This window comes from Solanum stenotomum, chromosome 8 (assembly GCF_019186545.1).
Source record: "Solanum stenotomum isolate F172 chromosome 8, ASM1918654v1, whole genome shotgun sequence".
Lineage (NCBI taxonomy): Eukaryota > Viridiplantae > Streptophyta > Magnoliopsida > Solanales > Solanaceae > Solanum > Solanum stenotomum.
Window position 1 is genome coordinate 57,131,607 of NC_064289.1, and position 27,114 is coordinate 57,158,720.

Here is a 27,114-nt window from a genome sequence, read left to right on the forward strand (position 1 = left end):
CATACTATTCATTTGAATAGGAATTATTATTATTATTATTATTATTATTATTATCAAGAAAAAAGTGTTTTAGAAAAGTTAAAATTAAGGGAACTTCTCTGCTTGAACGAAACAATCAAGGAATACTCGAAAATACACTTAAAAAAATTGGGATAAGAAACTTGAAAACTTTTCAAATCAACAATTTCAACGTTTAAAAAGGAATGATATAGCTTGCAACACAAGAATTCATGCTCTTTTTTGTGTGTGTATTTAGAGTTTGATTTATTATTTTTTTAATATATATATATATATCTTAGATACTAAATTCTTTCGCTGAAATTCTGCATCTGCTATTGGCTAAACTAGTTTAGGATTGTGTTGTGTAGTACTCCACTTAATAGGGAAGGACTCCTTATTGATGAAAATTTCTATATTTCCAAAGCTTGAATCGAAGACTGTGATTTCGAAATTATTGATCAAGGGCGAATGAATGCTATCATATTCCTATCACAGTCTTTGATATCAATACCACTTAAAATTAATCAACATTAGTAATATTATCATGTATTTATTTTTAACACTTAATGAAATGATTTAAAATCCTTTAATTTACAGTACTTGAAAAGAATTGTGACATTAATCATCATTTTATATATTTAGTAGAAATAATAACTCCATGTGAGAGATTGTGAGAAGAAAAACACCTTATTTTGTTTAGTAGAAATCGTATTGTAGATAAAGTCGAGAGGTTCATCACGATGATTTCAAGTACAATAGTACAAATTTTCTTTTCTACAATTGATTTTTTACTCAATGTAGTTATAAAATTTATAAAAACATTAGTGACATTCAAAGTAATAAAGATATAATATGAATTCAAAACTAAAGAATATAACTAAAGTGAATCTCATGATTTTAAAAAAATTATACACTGACTAAATTAAAGTATAATTAAAAAGATATATGGGAAAAATAATTTTTTAAAACTTTTTAAAAAGATATCGACATATCAACAAAAAGCTCCTGCTTCAACCCTCAACTTCCTCTTATAATATAAAACATAATAATAATAAATAATAATATTATCTTATCTTTAACTTACCTCAAATCATTGGTAATGAAATTTTGGTATACATTTCCACCTTTTTGGAAATTTTCATATTTCAGATTTAATAGAATAATTGAGAATTTAAATTTATTGATTTTAATATAATTTTGAGTTAACATAATTAAATTCACAGTCTAATATTTAAAATTTAAAATAATTGAGTTCACATAAATTTGTAATCAATATATGAATAGATACCGATTAAATTAATTACTTTTATTATATAAAAAATTATTTACACAGTCAGTATATAACACAACACTGTAATTTATAAGTCCTATTATTTATTTTTCATAAAACTATGCCAACAAAAGTAGATTTCTTGTGACTTTGGTTTATCATGAAAGTTCCAAGAATATACAATAACTAACTTTACACAAACATAAGCTGCTTAAATTATGTAACTAATTCCAAGTGGCAAAGTGTTCTTTTCAACCTCTCCCACTATATAAATATACACCATTTTTATAAATCAACAAAAAAATATTCCATTTCTCTCTTTCCAAATCCCAAAAAGAAAAAAAGAGATCTACTTTTTTTTTCTCTTAATTACCAAAAATTATTATATTAAATATGGGTTTAAGAGATATTGGATCAAGTTTGCCACCAGGATTTAGATTCTATCCTAGTGATGAAGAATTAATTAGTCATTATCTTTACAAGAAAATTACTAATCAAGAAGTTATTAAAGGAACTTTAGTGGAAATTGATCTTCATACTTGTGAGCCATGGCAACTTCCTGGTAAATTTCTCTATTCTTCTTCATATTTTTTTTTACGCGTATTCAGAATTTACTGACCTGACTAATATAAAAAATTTCATGACATGTTCTTCTCCTTTATGTTATTTTTTTTTTCTCGTTTTGTCATTTGTGTATTCTGAATTTACTGATTCGGCTGATAATTTAAATTTCATGATTTTTTATTTTTTTTGGTTTTTTCTTTTAGTCATTTGTACTGGTAATATAAATTTCATGACATGCTTTTTTTAAAAAAATTCTTTAAGTGATCATTTGTGTATATATTAAGAATTTACTATTCCGACTAGTAATTCAAATTTCATGATATGTTTTTTTTTCTTTAGTCATTTGTGTATTCAGAATTTACTGTTCCGATTAGTAATTCAAATTTCGTGACATGTTTTTTTCTTTTAGTATTTGTGTATTCAGAATTTAGTGTTTAGTAATTCAAATTTCATGACATGTTCTTCTTCATATTCTTTTAGGTTTTTTTCTCCTTTAATTATTTATGTATTCAAAATTTACTGATCTACTAGTAATTTAAAATCATTACTTGTTCTTCTCCTTCATGATATATATATATATTTTTTAGTTATTTGTGTATTTAGAATTTATTAATTTGATGACTAGTAATTCAAATTTCATGACATGTTCTTCTTCCTTATGTTCTTTTTGTTTTTTCCTTTTAGTTATTTATGTATTCAAAATTTACTGATTCGATTAATTATGGTAGTTACATGATGAGAGGTTCTTCTTTATGCTAATTCTTGTTGTTGTTTATGTTCTTGAATTTTTTTAAAAAAATATAATCATTTTTATACATACACAGGAGAGGTTCTCCTTGATTATATATTCTTTTTCTTCCTCTTCATGTTTGTTTTAGTATTTAGAATTTATTGATTCGACTTATAATTTATAATTTTTGACATGTTCTTCTTCATATTTCTTTGTCTTTAGTTATATATGTATTCAAAATTTACCGATCCAACTAGTTATCTTTTTTACATGATGAAAGGTTCTTTGATCGTCATATTAGTTTGTTGTTGTTTCATGTTCTTGAAAAATGTTTTTTTCCTCTTTAATTATGTATTTTCTTTTCTTCCATTTTTTTTAAATATTTTTTTTCATATTCAAAATTTATTAATTCGACTAATTATACTGATGACATGAGGAGAGGTTAATCTTCTTCATGTTAAATGTTAATTCTTCATCTTCTTGTTCATGATAAATGTTTTTCTAATTCTTTTTTATACAAATGGGAATTTCTCCTTAATTATGGATACTCTTCTTCTTTTTTATTTTTTTATTATTTAAAATTTACTGATTTGACTAATTATTTCGATTACATGAAAGGTTCTTCTTCTTCTTTCTCTTTAATTACTCTTAATTATTATGTAATCTTTTTTCTATTAGACATTGAAAATCATGATTATGTATCCGTTTCTCTATTTATTTAAAAATTGTTTAAATTTTATTATATTTTAATACCTTTTCTGCCTGTTTTCTGCTTCTTTTATTATAATTATTTTTTTCCTTAAAAGTGAAATTAATTTGAAGGAACCTTCCTTAAGTTAAGTGGACACACTAACTTTAAAGAAAAGGATGCTTTTATTATATTCTGCTTAAAGCTTTCTTAATTTTTATGTCAGCTAACTTTTTTTTAATCTGTTTTCGATTTGTATTGAAGTCCTGATTAATTAAATTTATAAACGTAAAATTTATTTAAATAAAAAATAATCTATGTGGGTGTCCCCGTGTATAATCATTTTCAGAACTACGTGAGAGTACTTAATATATAAATCAGTAATTATTTATTCAATAATTTTGTTATTTATAAAGTAATTATAAGTAAATTTGTATAATAAGTGTTAATGGATAATCGAATAAAAAAAGGTAACTGACTTGTTATATTTATACAATCATTTTACTTATAAGATTTTCATATTTACATCGCATATATTTTATACGTTTTTTTTATGAATTTTTTTTGGTTCAAAATGTTTTACACTAAATATTGTTTAATAAGGAATATTAATGAATGTATAAGAATATATTTTGTTTTCTTTTCCAAAATAAAATTCAAGAGATTTAAAATGTAATTTATTCTTTTTATCGGACACTTTGAGCAGAATAATATAGGAGATGAATGCTCTAAAATATATACTCTCTCCGTTTTAATTGCTTGCTCTATTTTCTTTTTTATTTTTTTTAAATATATATATTTTTATAACTTTTTAATATTAATTTATCACATCATATGTTTAAGACCATAACATTAAATAACATTTTGATATATTTAACATATCTTTAATTTAACATCTAAGATGAAATTTTAAATTTTTTTTACTTTTTTAATTTCGGTGCCAACTTAAAATATGAGAAATATATTGAAACCGAAGGACTAGTTGATAACAGTGTCAATTTTTATGTCCATATCAATATATGAAAAGAAATTAACTAGACAAAGAAAGGCACTAATTAAAAAACGGATATAATTTATATACTAAATTACTTGGGAAATTCTATATAAAATAATAAACCAACTAAAATAATCTTCACTAAAATAGATTGATTAATTAAGGTTTCACGAGTATGATAATTTAGTTAATTAAAAAAAATTAAGAATTAATTAAAACAAAATGTACAAGTCTTAACTAACTTAATATTCTTTTTGATGGTTTAACATTTTTATTAGGTGAAGACATGAAAGTGATTTGGACTTCCCACCATCTAAATAACTCTACTATTAACAACCAAACAAACTTTTAACTTTTTTTTTTAAAATAATAAGAAAATAATAAATTCCATTGTTTTACTTTACATATTTACTTTTCAGAAGCTTTAGGTAAAAGAGGAAACAAGTCTAGTACTATTGTTTAGCCTTGAATATTTGCTTTGTCATCCATAGTTATTCTTCTCTCTTGATCTTAAATCGTGAGATCATTTCATCTAAAAATTTAAATTGTAAAAAATAATCAAGTTTTGTTTACTATGTCCTCAACGCCCCCATGCTTGTTTTTTTTTTTCATGATTACTTAAGCACATACATGTTAGTTCTTTTCGATAATAGAAGGTGGCTAGACTTGAAATTAGGATATCTATCTTCTCTGATGTCATGTTAAATTATGGAGAAACTTACAAAAATTTCAGTAGTTTAGGATCTGATTACTTGTATACATGGTAGTTTATAATATTGTGAATCTTACCGAATTTTGGTCCGTCCGGATACGTTCAGATACATGTATCTCGAGATACATGAGATCAAAATTATGTGTAATTTTTTGTAGATACACTGTATCCAAGTGAATTTATATACATAACAAATCTCGCTCACCACTCTCTTATGTATCTGGTATATTATCTCAGATACATGCGAATGACACCAGATACATACATATACATGTATCTAGAGCAATTCGTATGTATCTGAGATACATGACTATCTCACTCGCTTCCCTCCTCATCTTGCTCGCCTCTCTCCTTATTTTAACATATTTGGTAGCAAAAGTATATGTATCTAAGTGCATTTCCTCAATGTTTGATAGAAAACTCTTAACTAGTGGTAAGATATATAATTATTTGACAAATATGTATATCTAGTTTTCCCTAAATTATATGACACATCTTATATAAAAGCTTATCCTATCGGAAAAAGCATGCTTGCCCTATCGATGAATTCCTTCACAAAACCATCACATTTTGTGATGACCTAGCTAGTCTATCGTCATAAATATTCCGTCAAATTTATTTTTTTCTCTTTGCTTGTCCTTATTTCTTCTTTTAACTAATTTTACGTTACACTTTATGTAGAGATGGCAAAATTGAACTCAAATGAGTGGTATTTCTTTAGTTTTCGAGATCGAAAATACGCAACCGGTTTTCGAACAAATAGGGCTACAATTTCTGGATATTGGAAAGCTACTGGCAAAGATAGAACAGTGTTTGATCCTCAAACAGGTGCACTCATTGGCATGAGAAAAACTTTGGTTTTTTACAAAAATAGAGCTCCTCATGGGATTAAAACTGGATGGATTATGCATGAATTTCGACTCGAAAATCCTCATATACCTCCTAAGGTACGTAATTATTTTTTTTGTATCGTCGTTAAATTTTAACATGTGATAGCATGTTAGTTACTATGTTTACATGATTTATCAATCATCACTATTAGAACAATCGGAATTAATTTCTGACTAACATTTCCATCGAAAATAGTTGCATTGAGTATCATTTCGATGGAAAGTCCGTTGAAATTTCTGATTTTTTTCTAGTAGTGAATTGATGCTTATTATATCTAAAGATTTATCTATGATTATTTTATAAGTATATAATATCTCAGATGGACACTCATTATAGACTATTTTCTTAGAAAGTCGTTCAACATTAGTTTTAATCTCAAAAGTCACTCAATTTTAATTTTTAGCAGGTCAGGTCAAGTTGAGTGGGTCATTGAATGATTTAAATGAATATTTTTTGAGTTGAAAATCAACGTTGAATGATTTCTAAGAAAAAAAACCTATAATTGAGTGACTTTTGAGTTAAAAACTAAAGTTGAGTGATTTTTTGAAAAAAAACAATCTATTATTTAAAGACCATTTGAGATATTATCTCTTTATAATGTCCAAATAATAATGTAAAAATATTCTTGATTAAATTATCAATGCATAAAACATAAACTTTGCTTTTATTTCCTGAATTTAAGTTTTATACATCGATACTAAAGTATCATATTGTCTAACATACACACTACAAAGTCTAAAAAGGTCTTTTAGGATTGATACCCAAGAAACATGAGGAGACTTTTTAAGTCACATATAGAAATAGAGAGAGTTAAAGTCAAGTGTCTTGTGTGGTATGTTGAAAAAATATTGTCTCAAAACAAAGTGAAAAATATGTCTTTATAAGAAACTTCTTAGAAACCTCCTAGCTAGTTTGAAAATTATGAATGGTGTCTAGCAAGATTCTATTATAAGTTAAATTTTTTTTGTCTCAATTTATGCGACAATATTTTTTTTCTTCTTCTATTTAATGACACCATTTCTATTTTATTCTTACTTGGTTCCACTTAACATTTTATTATGAAAAAAGATCAACTAAAATAAGTATTAATGTGACTTTAATAAGGAAAATTTGATAAACATAACAAAGTCTTTCCTTAATTATTTCTTAAACTTCATGCTTGGTCAAACGATGTCATATAAGTTGGAACGGATGGAGTATAACATAGAGGATTCGGAATTTAAAGTTTATAGATTTTGACCGCTTAGGACTATATCTATCACACCAAATCCCCAACATATCTAATACATTTAATGATTTTTTAACACATATACAAAGTCTGAGCTAAAATTATTACGTTTTGCTGATGGCCGCCAATAAACTATGTATATGCCCGATATATATATAAAGATTTTTATGTAATAATGTAGTTTAACCTATAATATCAAATTAATTTTTGTTGGATTATCCAATAATGCTTATCTTATAAATCGACTTATAATTATCTTACAAGTAATTTAATTGTGTGACTATATTTTTCATTAGTACATAGAGCTTAAAAGCTATCTACATTATAGGTACCTACAATTAAAATTAAGTTTTAAAAGATTTAATTTATATACACTAATAACCAATTTATTTTTTCACTTGTAGTAACAAGTAATTAACTTGTGTATTTATTTAGATACCTAATCATACTTTTTTATGGATGGTTACTTATATTATAAAGATTTTTCTTGAACGGTCCGTTTATAAAAGTTAAATTGATCAGTTCAATAATATTATTACATCATTATATATTAGACCTAACTATATGGTTTTATCATATTTGAACAGGAAGATTGGGTATTATGTAGAGTATTTTTCAAAGGTACTAAAGATGAAAACATCAATTGTACTAACAATGAGAGTACTAGTATCACATCTTTCAATATGGACAATCATGAAGCAACTATGCCTAAGTTATTGTCTTATGGTGGCGGCGAATATCGCCCATCAACCTTGCCTAATTATTCAAATAACTCTATCTATCAAAGCCAGAACCCGAGCAATAATCTTCAATTGTCACAAGAGATAAACAAAGTTCTAGCAAATGAAATAATTCACTCAAAATGTGGCAAGGAGGATGAGTTTGGGTTCTTGTTTGACATGAATTATTTTGAAGAATCAAGTTTACAAGATGGAGGGGTTCATTCTTGCCTTGATGGGGATATGAAATTTGAGGATGAAAATAGTTTGGTTTTTATATAAAACTATTAGTCATAGTAATTATTAATTTGTTGGATTATTATTGTTTGTAGAGAAAAAAAATACATTAAATATTATTAGTAGAACATGTGAATGCATATGTGTATATTTTAGTGTTTGTTTGTGAGTTTGATAAGGTAAAAGTTATATGATTGATTGGGTGATATTTGTTTGTTTTTTCTGTCTATTTTTATTTAGTAAATATTTATTCACCATCAACAGGTGAACAATAAATCAAATAATTAATTTGGAGCACTTAAAACATTGAAGTTAGTAAAGTTCCACAATCAAAAGAGATTATATTCTTGTTATTAAAGTTTCGTGAGTTTCTTATATTTAACTTGTTATAATTTATAGGGAAAAGGGTAAAAAATGCCCTTAAACTATGTGAAAAAAACAAAAATGCCTCCCGTTTATAGTTTGGCTCAAAAATGCTCTTGCTGTCAATACTTTGATTCAAAAAAGCCCTTGCAGACAATACTTTGGTCCAGAAATGCTCCTATAGTTACTAAATGGGTCAAAAATGCCATTTTCCGAATACATATATTATTATTTTTTTCTTTTAAAAACATCTTCTTTCTAATTAAAATATTATTAAAGAACCATGTTCTTGTTTCCTTTCTTTTAAAATCACATTAACAAATAAAAATGTAAGAAATTATTTTTTCTTCTTAATCTCATTTTAATTAGCAATTAAAATAGAACAACTTTTTGTACCCTTTTGTCATATAATATATGGCATATATATATATATATATATAAGAATATAGTATATCCATCATTAATTTATATTTATATAACGATAAAAATAATTATAATAAAATAAGAAATATTTTCACTTTTTATTTTATTTTTCTGAATTGAAGTAAGATAAACATTTGCTAATTTATAAAAATATTATTAGATAAAAAATGTTAAAAAGAAAATAAACAATATATTTATTTGAAAAATGAGTATTTTTGACCCATTAATAACAATAAGGGCCTTTTTGAACCAAAATATTGACGGTAAGGACAATTTTGGACCAAACTACAAACGGGGGATTTTTATTCCTTTCGTATAGTTTAAGGGCATTTTTTACCCTTTTCCTAATTTATATATACGTTCATGCATGAAGATAGGTTCTTTTTCTATTAGAAGAATTGATGTGAATCAATTCTATGTTGAAAAAGGATTGAATATTCATTGATAAAATCATTCGCTTCATAATTTAATAGATTCTTACGCGGCAGAGCGAACTCTTATATCGTTTTGCATTTTCTCTGGCGGACATCTTTCTGTTTAACCAGTTGAGAATAAAGATAAAGTCATATTTTACATGTCAATATCAGTAACAATGAAACTTATGACGAGAGAAAATCCTCGACTTTAAAAATCGTGAAGTAACTTCACATTGTCAAGTAACTTTATTCTTCAAAAACAAGATAGAAAGATATATCCAACTTTTTTTTTTTTTAATCTAGTCAATTTTTATACGAGTAAAATGTTAAAAATGAGAGGAAAAAAAAACACAAAACAACACATGCTTATCCACTCAAATTCTACATAATATTCACAAATAGTTCAGTTGAGACCATCAAACAATGTGTAGATATTTTTCAACATTGGTGTCAATTTCCTTCGGGCTGATTCGATCAAGTAGGATAAACTCAATGGAATTCATAACCCTTTCAATCTTCTCCTTATTTCCTTAGTTGGGCAGCAGCGTTGTCACTTCGAGGAAGAACCACATCAGGGAGGATGGTTGCTGAATCAGAATTCAATAAAAACATGATAGCGGAATGAGTTAGAGCTATGTTCAACTGGAAAAACCCACGCAAACAAAAAACCCTTTCTAATTAGGGATGATAATCGCAATGGTGAGTGTCTATTACCTACTATAAGTAGGGGCTCACAGAAGACTGTAAACGACTGAATTAATCAGAACAACACACATATATTTTGGTTTCTAAACGGACACTGTCTTAGGCCTCATGTAATGCTAAACTTGCAACAACCATATTCCAACAGTTTTTCCCTCTGTTATGTTAAAACTGAATCCACATATATTATCAAATTTGTACTTCAAAAGAATTAACAGTTGTATATATGTATGTATTCAGCATCATACTTACTGCTGCAAACGACGACAAATGTTGTATAGCAACCCTCAACTACAAATGTATATCTTGAAAGATTTACAAAAACTGAGATATAGAATTACTAGTATCTGAACTCGAAGAGCAACACATGATATGCAAATAAATCAAGTCCGTGCCAAAGAAGAGAAGAGTGTATACTAAAGAAACAACGTGAATGAACAAATCTTGAAGCTATAGGCTAGATTGAACAAAAGCCGTGCGATAACAATAGCAATGCAACTTACCACAACAGAATAAAAGAGATAGGAGGGAAATAGCTGAGAGAATGCAACAGATGTCTGAGGATTTATCTTTAGCCTCGAAAGCTGATGTATGTGTAAAGGGAATTCTATCCTGCATTCCTTACATGCCCTCTGCAAAGAAAATAACACAGGAGAAAAAGAAAGAAATGAAAGTTAATCCATTTTATCTTTAAAAAGAATGATAGCTCAAATATTTGGAAACAATTTACTTTTAAACTTCACATGTTTAAGACTAGAAATTCCAAAAGTAACTCTGCCACATAAAATTAAACCGAGGAAGTAATAAATTCATCTGTACTCACATATTTTCCCAAGGTAAGAGCGCTCAAGACTTGAGCAGGCAATGGACCTGAAGCTTGTCTTCTCCCGTCATATCTTCAACATATTGCTTAATCATCATAGCGGAATCTTTAAGTTGACGGTTATAATCAACTTTGATAATTTTTAATGAATAAATGTCTCCAAAACTAGGTGGAATCTCCTCAAGCTTCCGACATCTCCACAGTACTAATTTCTCAAGTACGGGAAAGGATTCCTCTCCAACCTCCCACTTAGCAAGAGCCACTTCATCCAACTCCAAAAATTTGAGATTCTCAAAGGTGTCTTCCTCTCCCATGTTCCATTCTTCCCCCTGGATGATTGTGTTCTTAAGGGTCAAATTTTCAAGGTTGGGCAGTCTCGCTATTATTGATAGCGAATTGGATGACAGAGGAAACACACCCAACCACAAACTTTTCAAACTCACAGGGAAGTGAAAATCCCATGGCCGATTTGTTGCTACAGAGGGCCCACTGTCATTTGTGTTTGAACTTTCAAAAACTATTCTGAGGTCTTCTAGTTCAGTTAGGAAATCCAATTTCGGGAACCAATATCCTTCAGTTGAATAATCCCATGATTCCTTGAGACGAAATGCAAGCCCTTGAAGATTGGGAAACCTTTTGAAAATATCTTCTGCGTCTTTCGAATAGGAAAGCTCGAGATTCTCCAACTGTCTCAAGTTCTCCAACTTTGTGTCCTCCGCTATCAGTATTGGTTCATCTGAATTCAAATCAAAGAAAGAACATGCACTCATGAACAGCACTCGCAACTTCACAAGATCCCAAATTCTCGGTAATAGTACCAAGGTTGATCCTATGTTAGACACCAAGAGCGTTTCTAGATTCCAGAGGTTTGATAAAGACGTAGGCAGAGATTTAACTTCTATCCCAATGCATAAGAACCTCAAATGATTCAACATGCATATTTCATTCAGCAAAGAATCTTTCACCTTGATAAAAGAGGGATCCAGGTACAACACTCTAAGAAGCCTCAAGTGTCTCAGGTGACAAATATCAGAAAGACGGTCGTCCAGCTTGTCTCCAACTATCCTCAAAGAATACAGGTGTTTACTAGAATGCCTTATCTTATTTGAACCGAACAGGACAAAATTGTTAAGAAGAAAGAACTCGCTGTTACAATCAATGGTCACTATACGCAGCATTAAATCTGAAGAAGAAGGTGGAGCACTTGAACTTATCCGATCAAACAACTTTTCCTTTTTTGCTTTCATCAAACAAAAGTCATGCACAAGATCATGAAGTCGGCAAGTCGGGTGATCACCTATCTCATTGAAAAGAAATACCAAGCTACTGGAAATTAAGTTGTTCAAATAAACATCCATCACTTCTTCCACACTCTTCATCTCTGTCTGTTCCACAAGTCCTTCAGCACGCCAAAAATCTTTCAACGCAAGGATTAGCATTGGACTGTCCTTTGGAAACCTTGCAAGGTAAAGAAAGCATGGCTTCAGGTGATTTGGTAAATGGTCATAACTTAATTCTATAACCTTCATCACTTCCACTTCACTGTTCAAAATAAAGGAACTCAAATTATTTCGAACTTCAAGCCACACAGTTTTTTTCTTTTCCTTCCTTGCTACAACTCCAGCAATCATATCAGCCACCAACGGAAGCCCTTTACAATTTTGGGCTAATTCTTTTCCAACATTCAATAGTTCATCAGGGCAACTCTCCTTTCCAAATGCTCTTTTCTCAAATAATTCCCAACTTTCCTCTGGTCTTAGCAATCGAAGGTTAAGAGGATCAGTGGTGCGCTTCCCATGCAAAGCCACTTCCAGGTCTCGAGTTGTTAAAATGATTCTACTTCCTTTCTCAACTGTAGGAAAAGGTCTTGTTAAATCATCCCATGTAGTAGTATCCCACACGTCATCTATCACAATTAGGTACCTCTTTCCAAATAGTTGTTTCCGTAGCATATCAGCAACATCAATATTCTCACTCAATTTTGAATCCAAGTCACTAACTTGATTAAAAATTTTATGCAACAACTTCTTCTCGTCATATTCTTGGCCGACTGTGCACCATGCACGAAGGTTGAAATGACTAGAAACTGATTTAGCATTGTATACTTTGTATGCTAAAGTAGTTTTACCCGAACCCGGCATTCCAGTGATCGAAATGACATCTAGATCTGCCAGTCCACTGGTGAGCTTCCTAATTATCCAGTTTGTCTCCTCCTCAAAACCTACAATTATTTTACCAGTTGTCCATGACTTGCTTTCAACTGACTTCTTGGGAGAGTTTACAACAATGAGGCTCCTATTCTTGGGAATCTTCTCAAGTAAATTGGAGATGTCTTCTTTGATAAGCTTGATCTTTTTTATTGTAATGGGAAGTGAGAAAATAAGATGTAAGAGACCATTGTCTCGAACAATAATTGAATCAATGACATCTTTTGCCTCATATGCCACATCTAAAACACGTGCCCATAGATCGTTATACAATTCTTGCTCATCATTCACGAAAAATGATCTTATGAATTCTAGGTCTTGTTTCACCAGCCCTATTTCTTCCTTTATCAAAGCAATTGAATGAGCATTGGAATTTAGCAAATCATTTAAGTGTCTATGTAGCAGATGCATGAAGAGCGGTCCATCACTCATGGGGAAGCAACGTTGAAATGAGTCCAGGGCTTTTAGATAAACATGTTTGAGTTCTTCCTTGACGGGTTCAATATTTTCCAACAAGTCTAGAGTTGCACGATTTGTTTCATTGACACTCTCTTCATTCCTTGATTTCTCTTTTAAGTCCCAAACAAGAGTTGATACCTCCCTGGTAAGTGCTCCAACACGAGCCAACAGATCAAATAATTTGTCATGATGAATCAAGTCCTTGGGCATATCAGATAGAATAATTAATAGGAACTCTATCATGATATGAATGTTTCGAGCCCCTGAAATACTGGTGGTAGTAACATTTACCAAGTGCTCTTGTAGATGAATCAGATATTCCCTAAGCATGTCCGGAGAGGTTTCCAGGAGCTTCTTAATGAAGCGTTCAACTTCTGCTGAAGTTGATGTTTCCAAATTTGTAAAACATATGTGCATCACCTCCAGTTCGATTGGAAAAATCTTCAAGAATAGATGAGCTAGCTTGAAGACTTGAGACTCTTCACTAATTGTTTCATCCCAAAGGAAGAGTCCAACTCTCTCAGCCATAGGTTGAAACTGAGGTAAGACATATTCAACAATTTCTTGCTCAACGTAACCATTCACTATCAACCCATGGAAATCTCTCATGTTGCCACACACATTCTGAAGAATCTCATATGGATAAATCTTTTCAGCAAGAAACTTGGATAGATGATGGAGATTCAGAAGGAGGAAGTTCAACTGCTCCTCAGTAATGATGGCACTTGATTTAGAACGCTGACATGAGCCGATACAATCATCCATATTATTGGCGAGGCTAGGAAGGGTATGATTCATGTAGTTGTATTTACACCCGATGTTGTTGTGAACGTCATCCAAAATTGATCGAAGCAGATCTTTAACCTCTATTTTTGCAGCATTCATTGTATCTTCAAACTTCTCCAAATTGAAATAAGAAAGCTGGATGTACGTACAAATAAATGCAAGCACAAATTTCAGATTTTCAATTTGATCGGCCACATCAGCAGCTATTTGATCTTTTTCATTCTTTAACCTATCCATGAAATTTAGAACATTGACAACATCCTTGTGAAGAGCAGAAAATGACATCTGCCATAAGACCAAATGTCATATCAAAATTTCAAAGCAACAGTTGGCTAATTAAATATCATCATGATGTTAAATTACTCTACTACGAATTAAAGTTAGGATACCACGCCCTTAAAGTCTATACATGATAGATAGAATCATGGAATCATGACAAAGGGAACGGTTCATTATATTTTGTATGACATACCGATGAGTTATTTGTTTCCTCTTCCTCTCTTAGTATTTCATTATATTTTGCTTTTCCCATGATAGTATTTTTCCTTTCAAGTTCTCAAGACCTGATGCATCAGGAAACAATATTGTATTTATAGTCAGTCGTAATAAACATTCGAAATAATCATGAAGAGGCATTTTAAGGACGAATATTAAATTTGTAACCATATGCAAAAAACTCCAATTCTCCTCCCAAATTTTACCAGAATATTAAAAACTCCAAATACTTGTATACACTTTGTATCACTTACAAAAAAAATAAAAAAATTCAACAGTTTCTAAGTTATATTCATTCTTTTTAGGCATAATACATTAATATGAATCTTAACTTGGTTTCAGCGGACAATGAAGTTGAGAGCTCTAAGGTCTTAAGTTCAAATAGCAACAATACTCTTTCCACATAATCTACATGAGCTTGGATCCACATGAAATCTACTAGGAGAAAACTGAGCAAAAAGATTGAAATCATTTGGCATGGATAGATTGAGATGAATCTGAATAGAAGTGAGTAGATAAAATACCAAAGGTTTTCAAGGGTATACAATTACGCCGAATTGAAGTCGAGTTTCAGCTCCGATTTGATGATGTATCGAGGAAGAGGCGCTGCACCTGCAAGTACTCTTCAACTTCCACTTTCCTAATTTTGTTTTTTGATATTTCTTAGTTGGTAGGTGTTGTCTTTTATTGTTTTGTTTATTTATTTGGTGGGCTGTTCACTTAGGCAACCCACATGATTTTGTATATATTTTCTCTTAGTTTAATAAAATTCTTGACCTATGTGGTCTTTGATTTTTATTTTTATTTTTTTTTAAAAAAAAAAACAGAGACAAAAACACTAGATGATTTTTTCTATCGGTTATATCATTGGTAGACAGAGTTACCTGATATATGTTGTTGGTGGAAGGTGACATATATCCCGTGAAATTAGTTGAGGTGCGCGAAAGTTGACCCAAACACCATGGTCATTAAAAAAAAAATACTACCTTTGTTTTATTTTATTTGACACTATTTTCTTATTTCCTTGCCCAAATAATATTTTCCAACAAGTCTAGAGTTGCACGATTTGTTTCATTGTCACTCTCTTCATTCCTTGATTTCTCTTTTAAGTCCCAAACAAGAGTTGATACCTCCCTGGTAAGTGCTCCAACATGAGCCAACAAATCAAATAATTTGTCATGATGAATAAAGTCCTTGGGCATATCAGATAGAATAATTAATAGGAACTCTATCATGATGTGAATGTTTCGAGCCCCTGAAAATACTGGTGGTAGTAACATTTACCATGTGCTCTTGTAGATGAATCATATATTCCCTAAGAATGTCCGGAGAGGTTTCCAGGAGCTTCTTAATGAAGCGTTCAACTTCTGCTGAAGTTGATGTTTTCAAATTTGTAAAACATATGTGCATCACCTCCAGTTCGATTGGAAAAATCTTCAAGAATAGATGAGCTAGCTTGAAGACTTGAGAAATTTCACTAATTGTTTTCATCCCAAAGGAAGAGTCCAACTCTCTCAGCCATAGGTTGAAACTAAGGTAAGACATATTCAACAATTTCTTGCTCAACGCAACCATTCACTATCAACCCATGGAAATCTCTCATGTTGCCACTCACATTCTGAAGAATCTCATATGGATAAACCTTTTCAGCAAGAAACTTGGATAGATGATGGAGATTCAGAAGGAGGAAGTTCAACTGCTCCTCAGTAATGATGGCACTTGATTTAGAACGCTGACATGAGCCGATACAATCATCCATATTATTGGCGAGGCTAGGAAGGGTATGATTCATGTAGTTGTATTTACACCCGATGTTGTTGTCAACATCATCCAAAATTGATCGAAGCAGATCTTTAACCTCTCTTTTTGCAGCATTCATTGTATCTTCAAACTTCTCCAAATTGAAATAAGAAAGCTGGACGTACGTACAAATAAATGCTAGCACAAATTTCAGATTTTCAATTTTATCGGCTACGTCAGCAGCTATTTGATCTTTTTCATTCTTTAACCTCTCCATGAAATTTAGAACATTGACAACATACTTGCGAAGAGCAGAAAATGACATCTGCCATAAGACCAAATGTCATATCAAAATTTCAAAGCAACAGACAGTTGGCTAATTAAATATCATCATGATGTTAAATTAGTCTACTGTGAATTAAAGTTAGGATACCACGCCCTTAAAGTCTGCATGATATATAGAATCATGGAATCAAGACAAAGGGAATGGTTCCATTCAGCAAAATAAAAGCTTTAATATGTATCTATTGTATGACATACCGATGAGTTGTGTGCTTCCTCTTCGTCTCTTTCTATTTCATTATATTTTGCTTTTTCCATGATTGTATTTTTCCTTTCAAGTTCTCAAGACCTGATGCATATCAGGAAACAATATTGTATTTATAGTCAGTTGTAATAAACATAGTTGGATGGACTCCAAACATTCGAAATAATCATGAAGAGACACTTTAAGGACGAATATTAAATTTGTAATTAACCATTATGCAAAAATACAATTCCACCAAAATTTATTCTGCTTCTTCTTCCCTTTTCAGTGAAATAACAATTCCTCTTTACACCAAAAGTGATATAACAACAAACAATCCATCTGGATACTGCTGTTTATGTCTTCAAAACATCGCAAGTTTCAATTTTTACCAAACCGGAACAACACTCCACCATTTCTAACTCCAATTCATTCCGCTCTCTCCAGGTAAAAATTCACCCACACCGGATGTTAATACCAAACTAATACAACTTATCAAGGGTAAGTAGTAATTTAAATCGAGATTTGTAGCAGGTGTGGATTAAGTATTCATTATTTGATATGAAGGAAAACAATTAATCGGAAAGAAAATAACAAATGTGATCATATCTATCATCTGCTCAATTTCTACTTAATAATATTCACAAACAAACAGTTCAGTTGAGACTTTTATCAAACACATTGTAGGCATCTTTTCTACAAGAATCACAACAACAAAAGCAATTGTGCAAAAATGAACAAGGACCTGTTTTTGTGCTCATAGAGAGGTATAGATAAGTCATTTGGGTTTACTTTTTGAAAAGATTTTAACTCCAAAATTAAAGACACTTAATTTTTAGTTAAAAGACTAATAACCTTTTTAGTTGATGAGATGGTTGCTGGGGGAATTATATCATTATTACTAGTTCAGATAAGAAAAGAGAACAATTGATCATTGCTCTAATCAGTTTTGAAATATGTTTTAATATATAAATGATGGTAGTTCAAGTAGAAAAAAGAAATATAAAAAAATGACAATTTAGTTGTGTTTTTTGATCATTTTTAAAATTTACATCATATATTAAAGGGAAAAGAAACTCAAATATACAAATTTTTAAAAAAGTCTCATCTATGTTATTTTCGTTTGACAAAAGACTCATCCGCCATTATGGATTAACAAAAAATCCATTCAATTTCGTAAAATCATTTTGTCCACATGGTGAATGATGATTCAGTCACGTCATTATTATTTTTATTATTATTATTATTATTATTATTATTATTATTTATTTATTTTTTTTTTTTTAAAAATAAAAATAAAATTATAAACTCACCCAAATTATAAATGCCAAAGAGGAAAGTTTTGGGTAATAGTAAATTATAAGTTGCTAGTGTAATTTGATTCATAAATGTACTAATACTAGCTTGGTAATAATAGTTGGACTATAAGAGATAGACAACGAATGAAATGGGATTTTCAAGTAGATTAAAAAATGTTGAAAATGAGAGAGAAGAAAAAGAGCACAAAGCAACACATGCTCATCTACTCAAATTTTACATAATATTCACAAATAGTTCAGTTGAGACTTTCATCAAACACACTCGTACACATATTCCAAGATTGGTGTCAATTTCCGCCTGACTGATTCGATCAAGTAGGGCTAACTCAATGAAATTCATAATCCTTTCGATCTTCTCCTTATTTCCTTGGTCGGACAGCAGAGTTCTCACTTCCAGGAAGAGCCACATCAGGGAGGATGGTTGCTGAAATCAAAATTAAATAAAAACATGATAGCGGAATGGGTTAGAGCTATGTTCAACTAGGTAAATCCGCGCAAACAAAAACCGTTTCTGATTAGGGATGATAATCGCAATGGTACCATAAGTAGGGACTCAAAGAAGATTGTAAACGACCGAATTAATCAGAACAACACATGTATTTTGGTTTCTAAGCAGACACTGGCTTAGGCGTCGGCGTTACTCCAGTGTGTCTTCTGTTGTTTAAGAGTTATTTTCTCATGTACAGTTAACTGCAACAATAACTATTCTAACATAGTTTTTTTTTCCATCTGTTATGCTTAAAGTGAATCCACAATGTCAAATTTGTATATCAGAAGCACTAAAGAATTAGCCACAAATGTATATCTTGAAAGATATACAAAATCTTGAAAAAACTGAGATATAGAACAAATAACTTGAAGAGTAAACATATGATATGCAAATAACTTGAAAGAACAAATCTTGGAACACAAAATGAAGAAAAAGGGAAGAAGTAATAAATTCATCTCTACTCACATATTTTCTTAGCGTACATGCATGGACCTGAAACTTGTCTTCTCCTGTCATATCTTCATTCAACTCTGTTAATTCTTAATGAATAAATATCTCCAAAACTAGGCGGTAAATCTCACAATTCTGTAGATATAGTCAGACATATAAAAAGTCATTTTCGATATATTGATCAAATGGCACTTACAAAACATTATCCCCAAAAAAAGAGAAGAGTAGTTTATAAGATAAGAAGAAAGCACAACCTATAACCATATAGGTAACGGGCAGATGTTTATTGTCGAGACAATAATATAAGGCCATGTATATTTCAAATATATTTCTCAAACAATGATATTTTGACTTAGTTTCAGTTGACACTTCCATCAAACACATTGTAGAAGAATCAGAACTCCAAAAGAATGGAGAAGAACCTGTTCACTTAAATAACAATGACTTGAAGCTCGTCTCCTCCCCTCATATCTTCAGCACATTCCTTAATCTTCATTGCGGAATCTTTAAGTTGAGGGCTCTCTACAAGTTTGATAATTTTGAGTGACCAAATATCCTCAAAACTAGGTGGAATCTCCTCCAAGCTTACGACAACTCTCCAGTTCTAATTTCTCAAGTGCAGGAAAGGATTCCTCTCCAACCTCCCACTTGGAAAGAGTCACTCTATGCAACTTCAAAAATTTGAGATTCTCAAAGGTGTCTTCCTCCCCCCATGTTCCATTCTTCCCCATGGATGATTGTACGATAAAGTAACAACTTTTCAAGGTTGGGCAGTCTCGCTATTGTTGATAGTGAATCGGATGTCAGAGGAAAGTAATACAGCTGCAAACGTTTCAAACTCGAAGGGAAGTGAAATTCCCATGGCCGATTTGTGGCTGCAGAGGACCCACTATCATTTGTGTTTGAACTTTCAAAATCTACAGTGAGGTCTTCTAGTTCAGTTAGGAAATCCAATTTCGGGAACCAATATTGCTCTGTTGAATAATCCCATGATTCCTTGAGAACAAATCCAAGCGCTTGAAGATTGGGAAGCCTTTTGAAAATATCCTCTGTATCTTTCGAATAGGAAAGCACGAGTTTATGTAATGATGTCAAGTTCTCTAACTTTGTGTCCTCTGCTATCAGTATTGATACATCTGCATCCATATCAAAGAAAGAACAAGCAGTCATGAGCAGCATTCGCAACTTTACAAGATCCCAAATTCTCGGTAATAGTATCAAGGTTGATTCTTCATTATCCACCCACAGGATTTCTAGATTCCAAAGGTTTATGAAACACAAAGGCAGAGATTTAACTTGTGTCCCAATTCTTAAGTACCTCAAATGATTCAACATGCATATTTCATTCAGCAAAGAATCTTTCACCATAATAAAAAAGGGATCCAGGTCCAAGTATCTAAGAAGCCTCAAGTGTCTTAGGTGAAATGCATCAGAAAGATGGTCGTCCAGCTTGTCTCCATTTATCCTCAAAGAATAGAGGTGTTTACCAGAATGCCTTTTCTTATTTGAACCGAACACGACAAAATTAAGCCCAAAATGCTCCTCCTCCTCATCATCAGCAACATCATCAATGGTAATTTGACGTGGCAACAAATCTGATTGAGCACTTGAACTTATCAAATCAAACAACTTTTCCTTTCTTACTTTTATTAAACAAAAGTCATGCACAAGATCATGAACTTGGCAAGTTGGTTGATCACCTATCTCATTGAAACAAATTACCAAGCTACTGGAAATTAAATCATCCACATAAATCTTCACCATTTCTTCCATACTCTTCATTTCCGTCTTTTCCACAAATCCTCCCATACTCTTCATTTCCAATAAAACTTTCAACTCATAGATTGTCACTGCACTGTCCTTCGGCCAACTTGCAAAGTACAGCAAGCATGGCTTCAGGTGATCTGGTAAGTTGTCATAACTTATTTCTATAACTTTCATCACTTCCACTTCATTCTTCAAAATAAAGGAATGCAAATTATTTAGAAATTCAAGCCACACACTCCTTTTCTTTTCCCTCCCAGCAATGACTCCAGCAATCAGATCCACCACCAAAGGAAGCCCTTTACAATTTTCAGCTATTTCTTTACCAACATCCAATAGTTCATCAGGGCAACTCTCGTTTCCAAACGCCCTTTTCTCTAACAACTCCCAACTTTCTTCTGATCTTAGCAATCGAAGGTTAAGAGGAGCAGTGTAGAGCTTTCCATGCAAAGCCACTTCCTTTTTCCGAGTTGTCAAAATAATTCTACTTCCTTTCACAACTTCTGGAAAAGGTCTTGTTAACTCATCCCATGTAGTGGTATCCCACATGTCATCTAAGACAATAAGATACCTCTTTCCATACAGTTGTTTCCGTAGCTTATCAGCAACATCAATATTCTCACTCAATTTTGAATCTGAGTCACTAACTTGATTGAAAATTTTATCCAACAACTTCCTCTTGTCATATCCTTGGTCAACCGTGCACCATGCACGAAGATCGAAATGGCTAGAAACTGATTTATCATTGTATACTTTGTACGCCAAAGTAGTTTTACCGGAACCTGGCATACCAGTGATTGAAATGACATCTAGATCTGCCGGTCCACTGGTGAGCTTCCTCATTAACCAATTTGTCTCCTCCTCAAAACCTACAATTATTTTACCAGCCGGTGATGACTCACTTTCAACTAGCTTCTTGGGAGATTTTACAACAACGAGACCTCTGTTCTTGGGAATCTTCTCATGTAAATCGGAAACCTCTTCTTTGATAAGCTTGATTTTATTTATGGTAATGGGAAGTGAGAAAATAAGATGTAAGAGACCATTATCTCGAACAATAATTGAATCAATGACATCTTTTGCCTCATATGCCACATTTAAAACACGTGCCCAGAGATCTTTATACCATTCTTGCTCAATATTCACGAAAAAATATCTTATTGATTCTAGGTCTCGTTTCACCAGCCCAATTTCTTCCTTTATCAAAGCAATTGAATAAGTATTGGAATCCAGCAAATAATCTAAGTGACTCTGTAGCAGATGCATGAAGAGAGGTCCATCACTCATTGGGAAGCAACAATGAGATGAATCCGGTACTTTCAAATAAACATGTTTGAGATCTTCCTTGAGGAGTTCAATATTTCCCAGCAACTTTAGAGTTGCACGATTTGTCTCATCGGTACACTCTTTATTCCTTAATTTCTCTTCTAAGTCGTGAACAAAAGTTGATACCTCCCTGATAAGTGCTCCAACAAATGCCAAAAGATCAAATAATTTGTGATGATGAATAAAGTCCTTGGGCATATCAAAAAGAATAATTAATAGGAACTCAATCATGACATGAATGTTTTGAGCCCCTAAAGTGCTAGGGGTAATAACAGTTATCATGTGCTCTTGTAGATGAATAAGATATTCCCGAAGAATGTCCGGAGAGGTTTCCAGGAGCTGCTTAATGAAGTGTCCAATTTCTGCTGAAGTTGAAGCTTTCAAATTTGTATAACATATGTGCATAACCTCCAGTTCAGTTGGAACAATCTTCAAGAGTAGATGTGCTAGCTTGAAGAGTCGAGAGTCTCCATCATTCTGATCATCCTCATCTTGCTCAGAGATTTGAGCATTTTCATCAGTCTGATCATCCTTGTTTAGCTCGGAGAGTTGAGAGTCTTCATAAGTCTGATCATCCTTGTTTTCATCAGTCTGATCATCTTTGTCTTCATCAGTTTGATCATTCTCATCTAGCTCGGAGAGTTGAGAGTCTTCATCAGTATGATCCTCCCAAAGGAAGTGTCCTACTCTCTCAGCCATCAGTTGAAACAGAGGTAAGACATTCTCAACCATCTCATGTTTAATGCAACCATTCACTGTCAACCCATGGAAATCTCTTATGTTGCCACATACATTCTGAAGAACCTCATATTGAGTCACTCCAGGAAACATCTTTTCAGCACGATGCCTTGATAGATGATAGAGATTCAAGAGGAGGAAGTCCAATTGCTCATCCATCATGGTGGCATCTGATTTAGAATGATGATGAGAGCTGATACAGTCATCCATATTACTGGCGAGGCTAGTAAGGACATATTTACACCCGACGTTTGTGCCATCATCATCATCCAAAATTGGTTGAAGCAGATTCTCAACCTCTTGTGTTTTTCTAGTCATTATATCTTCAAACTTTTCCAAATCGGAATAAGAAAGCTGGACATATGTACAAATAAATGTTAGCTTCAATTTCAGCTTTTCAATAAGATCCACATCAACAGCCTTTTGATCTTCTTCATTCTTTAATCTCTCCAGAACATTGGCAACGTCCTTGCGAAGAGAAGAAAATGACACCTGCGAAAAGACCAAATGTTATTCTCCTAGTCCTATCAAATTTACAAAGCCACATATCTACCATGCAATATGTTATCCTATATACTGATGAGTCGTTTGCTTCCTCTTCCTCTCTTTCTTCCAGCATATTATGATCACTTTTATGGTTCCCTTTTTATACTCATATGTCACTCACGTTCCCTCCTATGTTATGATTATGATTCTATTGGACGTCCTGTTTCTCTTTTAGTTATTTTTCATGTTTCATTCTGCCATATTACATACCTTTGATCATGGGTGAAATTAACTTGAGAATCTACGTGTAGTATTTTATTACCTTTGAATTTTGATTATGTATTATAATAAGATACTAATGATCCGAGTAAATATAAGTATTGTATGACATACCTCTAAGTTGCTTCTTTCCATGACAGTGCCTTTCAAATTCTCCGGATCTGATGTAGATAACAAGTTTAAACCTTTTCAGTTGATGAAAAAATCTGATAAGGGTGTTCTCTATTTGTGTGTATGACTATAGTCCTTCCAACAACTATTAGGTTGATAAGATTTGTGTGGAAGAGAAGATAGTAAGAAAATGACAAAAAAATATGTTTCAACAAGTCAGTCAGTCAACTGACATTGGGACACAGGCATTCATTCTCAACTGGAAATATTAATAGCTGAAAGGATGAGCTAAGTAAAATCTCACTAAATTAATACTCGATAAATTAATAATCTCTCTAAAATAATATTTTTCTCCTATCCCAACTTGGGTCAATGGAAAAAATTACTTATTTTGATAAATAATAAGATAACATATTTTCAGAAGACCCCTATATAAATATATGATCCCATTAATATTATAAATTAATAATTATTTAAAAGTATAAATATTTCTAGACAAGTTATTAGTGAAATATGATTTTATGTGTATTGGTTTTTCTTAAACTCTAAATCTAGTTGAAGTTCATCTCTACATATTCTTATTGCATCTAAAAGTTTCAGTGTTGTCTTTTCGAACTGCACCATAAAATTGTGAAGATTTCTAGATGCGATAAGTGTATCATTTTCACCTGAGTATTTCAATAGGTTATTGACGTCCATTTTAATGGGGTAACCGAGAACATTAATTATGACCTCAAGTTTATGAATTACATTTTCACGAGTGGGTTCATTCAAATTCTTTGAGATTTCATCTTCCGAACAAATTTTGCAGTGTCGAAAATAATTTGCTTTTGTCTCTTGTTGAACAATTGTCATCCAAGCTGAGATTGCAAACTTGATAGCATCCAAAACATTAATCTTTTCTGGATTAGTTTGTCCCACTTTATAGCCTTTTAATATCCTACAATAAAATCTGTTGCGATAATACATCTTGAAAGTTCTTATTATCCCAGTATCACAAGGTTGAATCTCAAAACACTCTTTAAATTAATAAATATTAATTTATCGATTAAATAATATCTCTATAGAATAATAATATTTCATAATCCCAACTATATTAATTTAGTGAGATTTTATTTAAGTTGTACTATATGGCTTGTTTACCCAGAGTAACAATTGAATTTGTATAGTGTCGTCGAACAAATAATGATGAATGATGAAGTTGGCATTTTTTGGAACAAATAATGATGAAATATGTTTATCTCAATGTATGAACACTCTGGATATTTGGCATGAACTGTTACAATTCTCCGCCCAAGTTTTACCAGAATATTCCAAAATTCAAAAAACTCCAAATACTTGTTTTCACTTTGTATCACTTACAAAAAAAATAAAAAAATTCAACAGTTTCTAAGTTATATTCATTCTTTTTAGGAATAATACATTAACATGAATCTTAACTTGGTTTCAGCGGACAATGAAGTTGAGAGCTCTAAGGTTTCAGGTTCAAATCCTAACGGAGACAAAAACACTAGATGATTCTTCCCATTGGTTATATCATTGGTAGACAGAGTTACCTGATATATGTTGTTGGTGGGAGGTGACATATATCCCGTGGAAATAGTTGAGGTGAGCAAAAGTTGACCCAAACACCATGGTCATTAAAAAAAAATACTACCTTTGTTTTATTTTATTTGACACTATTTTCTTATTTCCTTGCCCAAATAATATTTTCCAACAAGTCTAGAGTTGCACGATTTGTTTCATTGACACTCTCTTCATTCCTTGATTTCTCTTTTAAGTCCCAAACAAGAGTTGATACCTCCCTGGTAAGTGCTCCAACACGAGCCAACAAATAATTTGTCATGATGAATCAAGTCCTTGGGCATATCAGATAGAATAATTAATAGGAACTCTGTCATGATGTGAATGTTTCGAGCCCCTGAAATACTGGTGGTAGTAACATTTACCATGTGATCCTGTAGATGAATCAGCTATTCCCTAAGAATGTCCGGAGAGGTTTCCAGGAGCTTCTTAATGAAGCGTTCAACTTCTGCTGAAGTTGATGTTTTCAAATTTGTAAAACATATGTGCATCACCTCCAGTTCGATTGGAAAAATCTTCAAGAATAGATGAGCTAGCTTGAAGACTTGAGAATCTTCACTAATTGTTTTCATCCCAAAGGAAGAGTCCAACTCTCTCAGCCATAGGTTGAAACTAAGGTAAGACATATTCAACAATTTCTTGCTCAACGCAACCATTCACTGTCAACCCATGGAAATCTCTCATGTTGCCACACACATTCTGAAGAATCTCATATGGATAAACCTTTTCAGCAAGAAACTTGGATAGATGATGGAGATTCAGAAGGAGGGAGTTCAACTGCTCCTCAGTAATGATGGCACTTGATTTAGAATGCTGACATTAGCCGATACAATCATCCATATTATTGGCGAGGCTAGGAAGGGTATGATTCATGTAGTTGTATTTACGCCCGATGTTGTTGTCAACATCATCCAAAATTGATCGAAGCAGATCTTTAACCTCTCTTCTTGCAGCATTCATTGTATCTTCAAACTTCTCCAAATTGAAATAAGAAAGCTAGACATACGTACAAATAAACGCTAGCACAAATTTCAGATTTTCAATTTGATAGGCCATGTCAGCAGCTATTTGATCTTCTTCATTCTTTAACCTCTCCATGAAATCCAAAACATTAACAACGTCCTTGCGAAGAACAGAAAATGACACCTGACATAAGACCAAATGTCATATCAAAATTTCAAAGTAACAGACAGTTGGCTAATTAAATATCATCATGATGTTAAATTACTCTACTGCGAATTAAAGTTAGGATACCACGCCCTTAAAGTCTATACATGCTAGAAAGAATCATGGAATCATGACAAAGGGAATGGTTCCATTCAGCAAAATGAAAAGCTTTAATATGTATATATTGTATGACATACCAATGAGTTGTTTGCTTCCTCTTTCACTCTTTCTATTTCATTATATTTTGCTTTTTCCATGATTGTATTTTTCCTTTCAAGTTCTCAAAACCTGATGCATATCAGGAAACAATATTGTATTTATAGTCAGTTGTAATATACATAGTTGGATGGACCCAAACATTCGAAATAATCATGAAGAGACATTTTAAGGACCAATATTAAATTTGTAATTAACCATACGCAAAAAT

General features: G+C 31.8%; 3 protein-coding genes and 1 pseudogene across 3 annotated transcripts; 1 reads left to right on the forward strand and 3 right to left on the reverse strand.

The window, feature by feature from the left end:
• The first annotated feature begins 1,573 nt into the window (after positions 1 to 1,573).
• Positions 1,574 to 8,120, forward strand: LOC125872864 (protein CUP-SHAPED COTYLEDON 3-like). The gene is made up of 3 exons (XM_049553659.1): positions 1,574 to 1,832; positions 5,640 to 5,905; positions 7,665 to 8,120. Exons 1-3 carry the CDS (start codon positions 1,664 to 1,666, stop codon positions 8,076 to 8,078), a joined length of 849 nt encoding a protein of 282 aa, XP_049409616.1. The 5' UTR covers positions 1,574 to 1,663; the 3' UTR covers positions 8,079 to 8,120.
• A 2,640-nt stretch (positions 8,121 to 10,760) lies between these two features.
• Positions 10,761 to 26,944, reverse strand: LOC125873976 (putative late blight resistance protein homolog R1B-17). The gene is made up of 3 exons (XM_049554787.1): positions 26,885 to 26,944; positions 26,611 to 26,666; positions 10,761 to 14,441 (listed from the first exon to the last, which is right to left on the reverse strand). The coding sequence occupies exons 1-3, from the start codon at positions 26,942 to 26,944 to the stop codon at positions 10,784 to 10,786; spliced, it is 3,774 nt and encodes a 1,257-aa protein (XP_049410744.1). The 3' UTR covers positions 10,761 to 10,783.
• On the reverse strand, positions 16,239 to 16,720 carry LOC125872874 (uncharacterized). Its single transcript, XM_049553669.1, has one exon. It carries the CDS (start codon positions 16,584 to 16,586, stop codon positions 16,239 to 16,241), a length of 348 nt encoding a protein of 115 aa, XP_049409626.1. The 5' UTR covers positions 16,587 to 16,720.
• Positions 18,450 to 24,133, reverse strand: LOC125872878 (putative late blight resistance protein homolog R1A-3; annotated as a pseudogene).
• Positions 26,945 to 27,114: the final 170 nt, after the last annotated feature.